At 49.0% G+C, this 15,361-nt stretch overlaps 2 protein-coding genes across 6 annotated transcripts in view; one reads left to right on the top strand and one right to left on the bottom strand.

Moving 5' to 3' along the window:
* Positions 1 to 553: 553 nt before the first annotated feature.
* LOC135809702 (uncharacterized) overlaps positions 554 to 15,361 on the bottom strand; it is a 24,948-nt gene continuing 10,140 nt past the window's right edge. The window contains exons 3-8 of one of the 5 annotated variants that reach the window (XR_010552231.1): positions 7,370 to 7,543; positions 6,144 to 6,297; positions 4,521 to 4,696; positions 3,962 to 4,036; positions 2,533 to 2,733; positions 554 to 1,367 (exon numbers count right to left, since the gene is read on the bottom strand). Coding sequence is in view for 2 of the 5 variants with exons in the window: in XM_065323121.1 (XP_065179193.1) it covers positions 2,539 to 2,733; positions 6,144 to 6,297 (349 nt within the window). In the remaining 3 variants the exon portion in view is untranslated. The remainder of the gene's footprint in view (positions 1,368 to 2,532; positions 2,734 to 3,961; positions 4,037 to 4,520; positions 4,697 to 6,143; positions 6,298 to 7,369; positions 7,544 to 15,361) is intronic. The other 4 variants (XR_010552229.1, XR_010552228.1, XM_065323121.1 and 1 more) reach the window with 4 other exon arrangements.
* The window catches only part of LOC135809654 (uncharacterized), a 6,415-nt gene continuing 306 nt past the window's right edge, over positions 9,253 to 15,361 (top strand). Inside the window, exons 1-2 of the mRNA XM_065323060.1 lie at positions 9,253 to 13,177; positions 13,373 to 15,361. The exon at positions 13,373 to 15,361 is cut by the window's right edge and continues 306 nt beyond it. Of these exons, the coding sequence (XP_065179132.1) occupies positions 9,365 to 13,177; positions 13,373 to 15,067 (5,508 nt within the window). The 5' untranslated portion in view covers positions 9,253 to 9,364 and the 3' untranslated portion in view covers positions 15,068 to 15,361. The remainder of the gene's footprint in view (positions 13,178 to 13,372) is intronic.

The raw sequence follows: 15,361 nt of genomic DNA on the forward strand, positions 1-15,361 counted from the left end.
AGTGCCATTATGACAACGGTAGCTGAATGATACATGTACATAAACCCGGGGTCATCATTTCAAGAACCTCTGGGTCTAAGCCCGAAGTAACATTCAACTACATGACTGTATACACCATCATGTATACACCATCTTCGTAGTAACTGAGTCTACCCCTCACCCACTACTGCCACTGTGACCACAATTGCGCACAAACAGAGGAGGACCTACTTCTAACTACAGTGCTGGCCAAAGAAATCCAACCTTATGAATAAAATTACACCGGGCGCTATGCAGCCCTAGTAGTAAACATACTGGACCGGTCTGTGCTCTCGAACGCGGCGCTACTTTATTAACGAGGTTGGATTTCTCTGGCCAGCACTGTACAAAATACACACATGCACACACAACACTGCTAGGCTTTCCACCACCACACTAGGTTTTGAAACCGAAGAGTGGCAAAATTCAGGGCCAGACTAGAAAATCTGGGGAGACCTGATGGTTTTTTAAAGCAAAACACAGCCAACACTCTGCAGCCTCACAGCCTCCGGCAGGTTTTCCCGAGCGCAAAAAATTAAAAGTTGTTGAGGCACCACGAATACAGTCGGGCGTCACAGAACGTGGGACCCAGGAATGTACGTGTATACCTCTAGGTACACCACAGCCAATAACGTTAAAAAAAAGAAACGCAGTGTCAATAGACTCGAGTCTCTGCTTTTCTGGAATACAGATTCTGCTACACACGTATTGCTCACTATCCAGTGGGATGTGCATCTAAGAAAGTGGTACAAGAAGTCAAGGAACTAAGCCTAAGGCCAGATTGCTGAAAGGTTTTGTATAACTGACGAGCCTGACCCCTTGGAAACAACAGCTGTGGATGCGTGGCTCTACTGTAATAAATGTACAGGTACACAAACAATTTGAATGCAGAAATAACAACAACAAACAGGGAGAGGTGTAGGAAAATATACTCGGCCCCTAGTGAATTTGCTTGTGTATTAGCTTGAAAACTTTGGGTACACTTGTTGAGAGACCTAACTGCATGCAGCTAAAATATGGAGTGCCGTTGTCACCGACGACTTTTCCAGTAAAGTTGCGGCTAACATCTTCTCAGGTATTCCCGGGTCTTCGCTAAGGCCGTAAGGGTGGATGATATCATGTGCGTCTTCTATTGCTGATGTCGCTACACTCGATGGTGGTGCTGATGTACTGATTGTGGTGGAAGATATTGAGATGCCGTATGTCTCGAACCTTTTCGCTAGGTCTCCGCGGCCATCACGCAAGAGGGTCGGGAGCACCACAACTGCAACGCCACAGATCCAAGGATCGATTCTCGGACAAAACATTCTTCAGATTGCCAAAGGTCCCCAGTGCTTGGCAATACTGGCCTGTACAGCATGAACACACCACACATACGCCCACACACCATGTACCATGTAAACGCCCGTTGCAGGAGAAGCACGCAAATCTGCAAATGAATTGGATGTGCACCCACAGATTTTCTCGTATAGGAACAATAGCTGATCTGAATCTGAATAAAACAGATCAAGACTAGTGCCAGATAACAGTCTAATCCGCACAAGGCAACTGGCGCAGCCATGTGAATCTCGAGCAAAATGGACAAACATGTCCCCAATTATCAGCAAACAGGTGTGCGTTACAGGATTGGCCTGGCAACTTCAAACAGGCACAATCCACTAACGTGGTGCCCCTTCAACTTCAACGGGAACACACCGATACAAACACAGCCCCACAACAGCAAAACGGGAACGCCGTTACAAATATGGTGCCCTGGCAACTTAACGGGAACGCACCAACACAAGCTGGCCTGGCACCTTCAAACAGGCACAACTGACAAAACACGGCATCCGGCAACAGCAAATGGGTAGGTACACCGTTACAAGAACAGTCCATCGCACCAAAATGCTGCTGCCACAACATTATAGCAGCAGCACGCCAGACATGCATACATGGCATTCCCAAAAGCAGATACCTGGAGTCAAATTCATCCATCACACTGTTTGTTAGGGCTGAATTTTCCAGTGACATTAGGAAATCCCGCCTAAGGCTCATGTGATGAGATCTGTACACCAACTCAGGGTATATTCTAGGACGAATTTCCAACCGGTTACGGTACAATGAAGAGTCGGGGGGTCCCCCTCCGGAAATAGTTTTCAAAATACAACCCAAATATGGCACTCGACAGCAATTTAACAGATTTCTTGGTGCTGGAGTGTCGCGCGGAGCTGTTGGACTGTAGCAACGCCGTTGCTACAGCTCGATGACGTGGTTCGACCGTACAAACCGTACAAACTCGTGACCCTAGTACCAGCCCACGCGGCTTCGCTGGAAGTATCCGTCCAGAAAAAAGCGTATGACCATTCACAGCTCCATTCACCCACAGAAAAGTACGGGCGGTTGGAACTGATTTGTAACTTTTCAACCGGTCGCCAACTATTTCAACCGGTCGAAAACCGGTTGGGGCGGTTCTAGAAAGTTCCCTGCAACTATAGTCACAGTATCAATGCACATTAGTAGAGCATAAGAACTCACTTGCGCTCATACCCTGTCACGTAGAGATGCTACTCTACGTGTACTGTTCCGATGTCCATTGGGGTGGTATGCCGGCCACTTGCCAGATGTAGAGCTTTTAAGCCGTACTTTGCCACCGTCTGCTTGCCGTATCACCACCTCACTTGCAACTCTGGATTCCAGGACTGTCGCTCCAACAATGGGCATGGAGCAGGAGCTAACCTGATAACAGTTGAGAGCGTGACAGAGTATCTTATTTAAATAAGGCCGAGTAAGGTGGATCCCTTTGCCTTTGGCAAAAGTGAACACAGGCTTGGTGCTACAGGCATGGGCTGTCATGTACCGGAATAGCCAATACCGGGCATGTTTGGTCGACAGTAGATGGAACTGCGACGGCTCCACCGTATTTGGCCGCGTCTTAGTGACCTTCAGGCGCAACGTGACCAAGTCAGGTGCGAGACTCCCAGCCTCCCACACAAATACTCTTTGGCTGTCAAACGAGTGAATACTAGTAGATGATGCTAAATACTCGCTGGCAAACAATAAGCCATACAAGGCCAGTAGTATACTTACCCACAGCATAGCCTGATCTACAATATGACTGATTGGATCGTTGTAAGTATTGCCGAAAATGGATTAAGTCGTCCACTAAAAGCTCTTTGAAACTCGGAGGTTGAGCCAATATGGCAATAATAAAATTAATGTAGAAAGGAAAAGGACGTATGGATATGAGTGTAGAGTAATTGTCACTATATACTAAATACAGTCAGAAAGTGCAACAACCCGGCACTAAAACATTTGACGACCCGACTCCTGGCTTCAACACATCTCCGTAGTGTTAAGGAGAGACCAAAGAGGGAAAGGTAATACTGGTTTCGTCATCGTCCAGTAACAATCAACATTTCTTGTTCTTGTGGGACTGTAGCTTCAACTACTAGCTTGTGCTCATTTTCGTTGCGCTTACCTTCCCCTCTTTGGTCTCTCCTTTTAACCTTGAACCTTCCAAGTTGGAAGGCTGTTGGTTAGCGCTACGGAGATGTGTTGAAGCTAGGAGTCAGGTCGTCGAATGTCTCAGCACTCTGTCAGTTTTGTGCCTAGTTGTTGCATTTTTTTACTGTAGTAGCTAGTTACAGTGGTGGACAGTTACTCTTAACTCGTATCCATATGTCCTTTTCCTTTCTAATAAAAGCTCTATCCGCAAATATGCCGAGGTGGCTTGCCGTATCTCCCTCTATGCCATGCAACACAACTGTTGAGCGAGCAGCTTTTAGGCCAGCCCCATTGCACAACAGGTAATAGGCTACTAATAGCGTAACGCAGCTAGGTAAACACGAATCGATGAAAGAGGCAGACTTCTTAGAACAAAGAGACTAGTTGTGAAGGACACAACATTTTCAGCAGTCAGCAGTAGGAGAAATTGCTCTTAATTAGGCAGCAATACTAGGCTTACACGTTTGTGTCATGCGTTCTGAGACGGAGTCCTTGACTAGCTCGTCACTGGCCGCACTCAGAGCAGCAGTCGTCACTACACATGGGTTGGGAAGCAATGGACAAAATTAACACTTGCCATGCACACATGCACTGCTTAGGGGTCATCGCAAAAGTTTTCTGTCGTCCCTGAAACGAACATCGTTCATTTCGTACTCGGACCCCCTCCCCTCCCTCTGAAACGAACACAGCTTGCTATGCTGGACGACGAAAATCGCATGCATGTACATGTCATATGTACAGTGTCGGTCGACTTGTGATTTTGGCTCGCACCCCCTCCCCCCCAAATGAATCATGTTCGTTTCAGGGACGACAAAAAACTTTTGCGACGACCCCTTACCAGCTAAGTTAATATGTCATACTGTACTGCAGCAAGCAAGGAACTGGCAATACCTGCACCAGGCCTATCTACTGTGACCCATGCCATTGTGAATGAAAAGAGGCAGCATTTGACAGTATGAGCGGTGTGATGAACGGGAATGCATAATACAAGCCAGTCGAGCATTGGTACATGTACTTACGGACGCAAGTTGGCTGCACACCGCTCCACTGGCCGTTGATTTCACAAGTACACACGGCCGAGCCCATAAGGACATAGGGAGACTGCACACAAACGTGGTCGTGTTGCTGAACATCAAGCCGTTCACGGTCATTGAGCCCAGTGCCGGTGGTGACAGGACCTGGCAGTCGGTTTGACCTGCACAAGCACAGAGTGCACAGAGCACAGGCATTCAGTGCATGCATGTTTGGCCTAGGGGTGAAACGAGTGCCAAAATTGAGGACTCGAGTACTCTTTGAAAAAACGAGCGAGTATTCGAGCGAGTACGAGTATTTTACTGACAACATAAAACAATGTACTGCACACACTCTCGTAACACTGAACTTATTACACCTGACACATGTAGTCTTGCATGCAGCCTAGTGCAGGAAATAGTCTGAACTACGTCTTTTGTTGGTAAGTAGGGACAAGTAATAATTTCACACTTGCATGGGTTATCAGTACTGGTCAGAGTAACAGACGTGCTTGATGTACAAGCATACAGTACACTGTGCATAAGATACTTGAGTATTTTGCGAAACGAGTCCTCACTCCTTTCGAATTTTCGAGCAAGCGCTCGAGTATTCGATATACTCGTTTCATCCCTAAAACGTTTGCGTATGTGTGCGTGGCACAGACATTGGTTTTGAATACATTGTAGTACACGCATTGTGTAAAGGAAATTGATGCGAAGACTGCCTCAACATGGCCATGCAAAGTAATAAAATAAATACAGCAGTGAATAGCGGTCAACAGTAGCTCTACATTTTGCTTGTAATAGAAGTCATTAGCGTCAGAGCAAGAAGAGGGACAAGACGAGTCAAGGGACAATCCGGAGGACGCAATATCATACGACCAACTGTTTGTTTCTACCAGCGTTATTGTACCGTCGACACAGCTCTGGGCGAATGCCGCGGGGCCTCCCAGCGTGTCAACGGCAGTGGGTGATGGGCAGATAACAAGGTAGCTTGCGGACAACATCGGTGGCATGAAGCCTAGTGACTGCCAAGCGTCTTGGCGCGACGGGCGAGCAGTACAGTGTCATGCCCCAGGGGCTGCTGTGGCTGTCGACGTCGGCGGGTCTTGAGGTGCGTTCGCAGGCCTTCATGGCGCTCGGACAACTGCAATACTAGTACACAGACTCTCACTACTAGCTACATAGTACTCTGATTCTGGCACGTTATTTCTGCATTGAATAGTGATTGATTTTCCGCGCCGAATATCCGACGCTGCATGCATGTCCAATGCGCGTCAACAGTACTTCACACTTTCCTTTTCCCGCGTTATCACCTCAGCTATGCCAGTTTTGTATGTGGAAACCCCCTATATAATAGCAGTTTGGTCTATATTTTTAATCATTCAATATCTACCTTCACTGATGAGCTATGTATTAGCGAAACAGCTGTCTGAAGGAGTTTATCAATATCGTCTACGGAAGTGTCCTCGCAATGATGATGGTTGTGTGCAGGAGGGTCTAGTCGGCTAAAGAGCGCAGTGTGGTGGTGGAGGTGACTCAACATTTTCTTCAATGGCCGAGAGCTCTGTCGCACCCTGTAATAATAATAGAAGTCATGGTACTACTATCAGTGCTGCTGCTGGTGCTTACCTGGAGCTGGTGTGACCTTGCCTGGGCAGTACTGTGCATCAGAGCCATCAGCACAGTCGTACCAAACACCGTCGCAGCGCTGTGATGGCAGGATACAGCCACAGGCTGGAACGCAGGCAGGGCAGGTAGCCAGACTGGCACTGCAGTTGAATGGCTGGATACACGTACCCATACACACAACACACAAAGCAGTCAAGAGATGAAGAAAGTGTCTGCTCGGCACATCTTTTGTACAGTCAAGAGATATTAGCATATTTGGAGGAGGTGGTAGCCTAAAACAGGCTCGACAAAAGTTACCGGCTTATGCCAACAACTCAGTGTTCTGGTAGAGGAGACGGTTCGATACCGGAACGCCTTGACAGCCAAATTTGTATAGACCCAAACCGATCATCAGCGTTGATTTTTCACTCGAAATATGTTTGTGGAAGGAAACTGGCATGTTGAAGTTTGCTCTGGGGCCAGAGTCAATCGAACTGAGCCACTCCTTTGTGTTGACCCATTGCCTCCAAGTTGCCCAATTTTTCGCTTCAAAAAAGTTCAAATCAGAGGTGGCTCCAAACCGGACACGTTTTAGAGTGCACGTCAAATTCACTTTGGGTCTGAAATTAGCTAATTGCTATCGCTCCACGACAGCCAGTACAGAGTAACAATAAGCCTTGTGTGTGCTTCCATTAGTTTTGATTGGTATGCGGTGCTTTATTGGCAAGAGGCGAGCCGCTGTTTACCTGCGACAAGAAGTTGATTTTTCGAAAGTCGTAAAACTCAAGTCGCAGTGCGAAGCAACACGTCAAAAACTCACCTGCTTGGTATGGCGCGTCTGGTCATCGCAGAGCCATGAAATTTTGGCTCGGAGTATAACACATCGTAGTCTCACTGTGACATATGTTTTCTAATCAAAATACCAAGAGAGAAAGTGAATATGAGTCCGTTCCGGTTTGCAACCTGTGTCCTATTTGAAACCGTCGCCTCTACCCGGTGAAACACCCTAACCATACACCTACAAGTATAACATATATCCTAAGGACTCAGGCTGAGATGCCCGACTGGTCCTGGGTCCTGTGATAAGCACGATCATCATTTGTGATGATGAAAAGTGACAGGTAACACCCAGACTATTACATGCTCTGTAAATAGGAAAGATCAACGCCACCAGAATCTGCCTTCCTACAAGCCTGAAGCTTCTCTACACAAGAGGGATATATCGGCTCTCTTGAAATTCAACTTACGATTACATGAGGCAGCTGCCCCACTCCAGGAACCGTCAATCTGGCAGATGCGCACAATGCTTCCCTGCAGGTTGTATCCGGAATTTCAGCCGAAGACGACGCTGCCTCCAGCAGAATAGTTTGTGCCCTGGGAGTAGCCGTTGGTCGGTTTAGCTAGCGGTGTGCACACACCGGCTGTACACGTCACAGGCACGTACACACACAGGCACGTACACACACAGGCACACACACACACACACACAGGCACACACACACACACACACACACACACACACACACACACACACACACACACACACCTTGACCTTGATACACAAGGATTCTTCATTATTTGCCACGTTTGAGCTGAGCTGCGATCATCGCGCTTTGTTGCAGTGTGCTAAAAAAACAAGAACAAAAAAAACGGCCAAAAAAGTGGGGCGGCTGAGGCCGCCCCAGCCACCCCAGCTGTGCCGGCCTTGCATGCCTGGTGTACGGTCTGAAAGATGAAAGATGGAGCTCTTGTATACACGGGCCCGGAAAGTCTGCTTCGCCTGCTCGGCAGCAGCTTCGTAGTGGTGGTCAAGGGTCGAAGACCGACGGATACGGATCAACTCCCCAGTGATCACACCTTTACCCATACTACGGGGGTGGTTACTACCGGCAAGCAGATACAGGAAACGATTGGTGACCTTGAAATGAGGCTTCACCGCCATGTATCCCTTACTACGGAAAACTGTGGTGTCCAGGAAATCAATGCCATCATGTGCCAGTTCATGCGCAAACTCGAGGGCCGAACACTTATTAATCCTGTCTAAAGCGCGCTGAACTTGACCTTCGCAACCATGCAATGAAACAAAAATGTCACTGATAAAGCGTCTATAAACCTGAACCTCTAAACCCTCCCCCTCTAAGATCGGCAAAATGTACCGATTCTCCAAATACAGCATAACAATGTCGGCATAGACCACTGCTGCAGGCGAACCCATGGCAGTCCCTTGGATCTGCGGAAACAAATCGTTATCTTACACGAACCCGTTAGTCTTCCGAATGACTGACATCAAGGAAGTCACTGCTCTTGTTAACCGTGTACGAAGGGCCGGGGGCATCCACCTTGTATACCTGTGTGTGATATACCACGACAATGCCACGTGACCGAGCTCGTTGGGGATGCTGGTGTAAAGGCTGGTCACATCTATACTAAAAATAAATGATCGTCCCGCACAGGCAAACCTTCTACCAAGTTGATGAAATCCGTAGTTCAGGCCAGAACAGTACTTTCCTCACGTACATACAGGTTCAGTAGAAAGTCAATGAACTTAGTGGGATAGTAGCCAGGACTATTCAGACTAACAATATGCCTAACCTTCAGGGCACAGGGCTTATGTGTTTTGATAAGTCTCCTGAAAACGGGCATACGCCCCCGGTGCGACTAAGAACAGTGACATATAAAATGGTCATACGATGCCCGATGCGATGCCTAGTCATGGTGAGTAAACAATTGACTCGGGTCGCAAACACGAAGTCTCAACACAGCCTTGAGCCTGTTGGTTGCCATCGGCAGTCTAGCCACATGTTCATCTAGCCCCTCAGGAAAAAAAACAGTCATTTATAATGTTGGGCATTGTGATGCTGGGCACGACCTATATCATCATAGTGAGATCCGTCCAGGACTACTATCACAATAGACTGCCTTTGAATATGCCCGAGTCTGATCGCGTTCTAATTCCCAAACTATGTGCTGCATGTGTACACTCCGCCTATGGTTAGTCTACTCCAGAGCAACGCCTGGAGAGGTTCATTGGGGGCATGATGTCCCCCCACCCCATCCCCCTTGCCCCCTGCACCTGAAGTACCGGTATTGCCCCTCCCCCCCCCCCCCCAAATAAAGTACAGGACACAGATGGAGCACTGGGGAGCACGTAGCAGTAGGCAAGTTGACGATGCCAGTGCAGACATTTTGTCCGTCGGTCTATGTAACGATAACGACGCGACAAACTGGTGCCAAAACCCGGGATGAGCAAAGGCAAGAACAAGAAAGGTGCTGTAACACCGTCGAAACCGGTTGGAGAGAACGAATCTCCACTGGAAAGTTACAAAGAAGAAGATGACGAACCGTCTCAGGCGATGTCAACACCAGCGGCATCGTCGTTCGTCGCTGCACGCAAGTCGAGGGAAGCTCACATTTACGCGGGCGTCTTGGAACAAGACTTGCAAGCAAGTCTCCAGTATGACGACTGGCGCAAGATGTCTGATGACGACGATCTGGAGACGACAATGGAAGAGTTAAGTATATTTGTTGATAAATTTAATGACTCTGTTATTGTCTTTGAGGGGGTGTGTGATACTCTTGTAGAAACTTCGGGCTCACCCCTGTTATCTCCGGAGGTTGACTTAGACAAATTGCTTCTGTTAGGTGTAGATTGTAACCGTCGCATCAGCTTCCTCAGATCCGTTCTAAAGCAGTTGCACATCCGTCACAGAAGAAACACGGCAGTCGTGACGCAACCCACTACACACACTAACCACGCTGTCTCACCTGAGGTCAAACTCCCCAAGCTGGACCTGCCCAAGTTCGATGGTTCTGTTTTGAAATCTCAAGAGTTTTTTGATGTGTTTGTTGCGACTGTCCATGACAACGCACGCATTTCTGATGTTCAGAAATTAAGTTATTTGAGAGAGTGTCTGGTGGGGTCGGCTAAAGAAGCTGTGGCAGGATATCAGATCACAGACGCCAATTATCGGGTAGTGTGGGGTGTGCTAAAGGAACGCTATGGATCCAAACAGAAATCCATACACGCACACTACACTGCTTTGATGAATCTGCCACCTGCGTCTAACAAGACCCACTCACTGCGCAGCTTGCATGACAAACTCGAAGAACATCTGCGCAGTCTCGCAGCACTTGGCCAAGACGTTGGTCAAGACATCTTCGTCTCACTCATTCTAAACAAGCTCCCTCAGCACACCGTGCTGCAGCTTGAACTGCGAAAACCAACTCAGTGGAAAGTCAGTTCACTGCGACAGGCATTCAGTGAATATGTTAAGGCCAAGGAAGTCGCCGAAGAACAGGGCGCAGTGCATTCAGAGTCCGACCGTGCTCAGACTAGCTCGCAAACCAGGCCTAAACCCAGCCAGAATTCCCACCGATCCGGAGCAACACTGCTGAACGACCGCCAACCCAAGTGTCATTTTTGTAAAGAATCTCACTTCTCGGACGAATGTTTGAAGTATCGTACCGTTGAACAGAGAAAGGAACGTGTCAAGGATCAATGCTTTCGCTGTTTTCGCAAGGAACATTCTGCTCGGGATTGTACTATCACTCGCAAGTGTTACTATTGTTCCGGACCACATCACCGCAGCTTATGTGTCACCAAGTTCGGTCAGGCAACCTCTGCGCTCAACGTCCATGCGGAACCGTTCTCACCCGACACTGCGCTCATCTCGCCTGAGGGCAATGTCAACCTGCAAACAGCGCTGACAGAAGCTAGACACAACTCCTTTGTGAAGCCAGCCCGCCTCCTTTTCGACACGGGTGCATCTCGGTCGTATATCACTGCAGATCTTCGCTCTGCTCTTGATCTTCCTACAGTCGCCACTGAGTCCATGTCCACAGCCACTTTTGGCGCGTGTAGTCGTAAACATCAAACGCTTGACGTCGTCGAAGTCGAGGTTCGGCTGTCCAACGGCTCCCTGAAGAAATTACCCGTGAGCGTCGTTCCAGTCATCTCTAGCCCTATAGCGAAGTACCCCGTCGACGCCACAGGTCACCCTGCTCTGCGTCATCTTCCTCTTGCGGAACCCCTATCCAGTAACCAGGAGTGGGTCACAGTAGACCTTCTTATTGGCAGTGACTATTATTTTGACTTTATTCTATCCGAACGCCTCAACTTCCCAGATGGTCTCATCTTACTGCAATCGACACTGGGCTATGTGTGTACCGGGAAAGCTTCGAGTAACGACCCTAAGGACGCGACATGCTTCTTCTCCTCGAGCGAAACGTCCACCATCGTTCCTGACGCTAATCTTCACCAATTCTGGGCAGCCGATGAGATACAGGAACCAGACGATTGTCGTGATGATGATGCCCGAGCACACCAAGCATTCAAGGATTCGGTGCAATTTGAAGACAACAGATATGTTGTCAAGTGGCCATGGAGAGACTGTGCGCCGCCTCTGCCCGACAACTATGGTTTAGCCTTCGGTCGACTGCAGTCCCTTTACAAGCGACTCTCCACAGATCACCGCCAGCTAGAGAAGTATCATGAAGTCATTGAGCAACAGGCCCAGTCTGGAGTCATCGAAGAAGCACCTAGGTACTCAGACTCTAAGCTCCACTACCTGCCACATCACGGTGTGTTCAAAACAACCAGCACGACTACCAAGTTAAGATTGGTGTATGATGCATCAGCCAAGTCTGCACACGATGCTCCCAGCCTCAATGACTGCCTACACAGAGGACCAGTCCTCCTTCCTGACCTCACAGGAGTCTTGCTTCGCTTCCGAACATTTCCTATCGGCATCATCAGCGATGTGGAGAAGGCCTTCTTACAAGTCAGTCTCGCGGAAGAAGACAGGGACGTGACTCGTTTCCTCTGGGTACGCGACATCCATTCTCCTGTCAGCGGCCAGAATCTAGTCACTTATCGTTTCACTAGAGTTCCCTTCGGTGTAGTCTCAAGTCCTTTCCTTCTTGCGGCTACACTCCAACACCATCTAACGCGTATAGAGTCTCCTCAAGCTCACCACATTCTTGCCAACACATATGTTGACAACGTAGTAGGCGGCGTGTCTGATGTTGCTGCTGGCCAGCAGTACTATACCACAGCGAAATCCAATTTTGCCCGAGCCTCCATGAACTTACGCGAATGGAGCACCAACTCGGAAGAACTTAAGGACCTTTTACCGGAAGGCGACAGAGCAGACAGTGTACTTCAGCAGGTGTTGGGGACCACATGGGACACCAGCCATGACACTTTGAATATCTCCGACACACAGATGTCCCAACGGCTCGTCCGTTCGAAACGCGAGCTACTACAAGCCCTTGCGCACTTCTATGATCCTCTAGGCATCCACGCGCCTGTAGTCGTCAAAGCGAAGCTGATCCTTCAAGAAGTCTGGAGACTCAACTTGGATTGGGATGATCCACTCCCAAACTCTATACATGACGCCTGGTCTACTGTGGCTACAGAAATGGATGTCGCGTCCACATTTACAGTTCCCCGGTACTGCTCGCTGCCGTCTGCAGAAACACACAGCCTTCACATATTCTGCGATGCGTCCCAGTCTGCATACGCTGCTGCAGCATACTTAAAAACCAGCGCTGAAGGGCGCGATGTATCTCACCTCATCTTCAGCAAATCCAAAGTCGCCCCCATCAAACGACCAGAGACACTGACCATACCAAGAATGGAACTTATGGCAGCAGCACTCGGCGCTAAAGTCGCAAGACACCTGACAAAGCAGCTAGATCTAAAGTTCGAACGGGTCTGCCTGTGGCTTGACTCAACGTGTGTCCTGGGCTGGGTTCGAAGTACCAAGAAACTCCCCAGCTTCGTACAGAACCGTGTCAAGTATATCAACGAGTCAGGTGTTGAGTGCAAGTATGTACCTACCTTCGAGAATCCAGCCGACTTGCCTTCCCGTGGCAGTACCATACATCTCTCTGAGGAGTCGTTGTGGTGGCATGGTCCTAACTGGCTTATTGATCCCTCTATCTCCGAACCAGAGTTCCCAGGTACATTCGCTCCTGCATCTCATGTACAGGGGGAGGGTCCTTCGGAATTCGGTCCTGCTAGTGAGACTTCTTGCGACCGCTCAAAAAAAAAGGTTGCAGAAGACTCGGCCCTCTGTTCGACTTCGGTTCCCGGTGATGTCAGTGAGGCTTCTTGCGACCGCTCAAAAAAAAAGGTTGCAGATCCTGCTCTCCGTTCAAAAAAAAAGGAGACACAGACGGAGCCCTCGTCCCCCGTTCAAAAAAACAGGGGCAGCGAGAGCACACCCACTTCCCGCTCAAAAAAAAAGGGATGTGAACCCCCGTTTGGCATTGACATCACTAGATTTTCGTCGTTGAGCAAACTGATTCGAGTTACCGCATGGGCAAGTCGTTTCGTCGAAAAATGCCGCAAGCAAGAGAGATGTCACAGTACACCCTGGCTCTCCTCTGAAGAGCTCCGCAAAGCTCACGTGACGTGGTTGAAGTTTGACCAACGCCAGCAGTACGCTCAGACTTACTCGGATCTACAAGATGGAAAATCTAATCAACTTATTGTCTCTCTCCGTCTCTACACTCATGAAGGAATCATCAGATCTGCTGGGCGCCTACAGTTTGCAGACGTTCCTGAGTCGGCACGTTCGCCTATCCTCCTGTCCAGCAGTTCTCACCTGACCACACTAATAATCAGTGAGACTCACCACAGTCTGATGCATGCGGGTGGTACCCACACATTGGCATCCTTGAGAAACCAGTACTGGATCCCTCAAGGCCGACGCTCCATCAAATCTGTTCTGAAGAAGTGTGTGGTGTGCAGACGTCTGCAAGGTGGACCGTATCATCAGCCACAGATGCCCCAGCTACCATCACAGCGAGTAACAGCAGCTGACGCGTTTACATTCACCGGACTCGACTATTTCGGGCCAATCTATGTGCGCAACCCAGACAGCGAAGTATCTAAGACATGGGTATGCCTATTCACTTGTCTAGTGACAAGGGCAGTACACTTGGAGTTAGTGGAAAACATGAGTGCGGAGCACTTTGTCCTCTGCCTCCGGCGCTTCACTGCAAGGCGTGGGGTTCCCCAGTTCATTGTCTCTGATAATGCCCCACAGTTCAAACTGACGAAGTCCGCCATCGACAAAGCCTGGTCGCAACTCGTCATTGACCCTGATGTGGTGCATCACGCCACTTCGAAAGGCATCTCGTGGCAATTTATTGTAGAATCTGCACCATGGATGGGAGGCGTTTATGAACGCATGGTGGGTGTTGTGAAGTCAGCGTTGCGCAAGGCCATCGGCAATCGACGCCTGTTACCGACTCAACTCCTGACGGTACTCACTGAAGCAGAAGCGGTTGTCAATAGTCGGCCTCTGGTGTATGTAGGGGGTGACTCGGGTGACTGTGGGGTGATCACACCCTCTCACTTTCTATCTCTGAAACCTAGCTTAGGGTTCCCGCCTCTGTCTCCTACTCATGATGAATTTGATACTCAGTTTGTTCCCGATTTGTCTTCTGCTGTTTCTTTGCTCCAGACGTGGAAGAGAGGTCAAGCGTTAGTGGACGCCTTCTGGAGCCACTGGAGGAAACACTACCTCCTCGCATTGCGTGAACGAGCAGATGCCCACAGCAGGAAACGTGGTGAACATTCAATGCAGCCTCAGGTTGGTGACGTGGTGATAATTGCTGAGCAACACATGCCCAGAGCCTCATGGAAACTTGGTCGAGTAGTGGAGGTGCACAGCAGCTCAGATCAAGAGATCCGATCAGCCACGGTCAGAGTAACTGGAACAGACCGACGGATTAGGAGACCTGTCACCTTACTTTACCCACTTGAGACCATGCCAGAACCTGCAACACCACCGAATATTACACCACCAGCAGAACCTGCAGCTCCACGGACTCCGGTTACTAGTAACCCACAGCCAGTCGCCAGACCTACACGCCGTGCTGCTGACCGTTGTCGTCAAGGCATCAAGGACATGAAAGATAAGGATCTTGTCTGATTCGTCAGACTAACATTCTAGCGTTTCTTTCTCTCTCTTTCTGTCTTTGTGCCTCCGCTGACACTGAGTGCGTGTTGGTTATTCGATCGTGCGTACAAGCACAACTCATTACTATTCTCTCTTTCTGTCTTTGTGTCTTCGTCGACACACTTCCGATTGCGATTCTATGTATTTGACCGTGTACTGACACGGTTTATTGTTCCCTCTCCCTCTTTCTTATTCTCTTGCCTGTGGGAGTGTCGCGAATCTCACGACGGAGATTCCGAATTATTTATTTTTACGTATTTTTGTGTA

The sequence above is a fragment of the Sycon ciliatum genome, chromosome 1 (genome assembly GCF_964019385.1).
Source record: "Sycon ciliatum chromosome 1, ocSycCili1.1, whole genome shotgun sequence".
NCBI classification, from domain to species: Eukaryota; Metazoa; Porifera; class Calcarea; order Leucosolenida; family Sycettidae; genus Sycon; species Sycon ciliatum.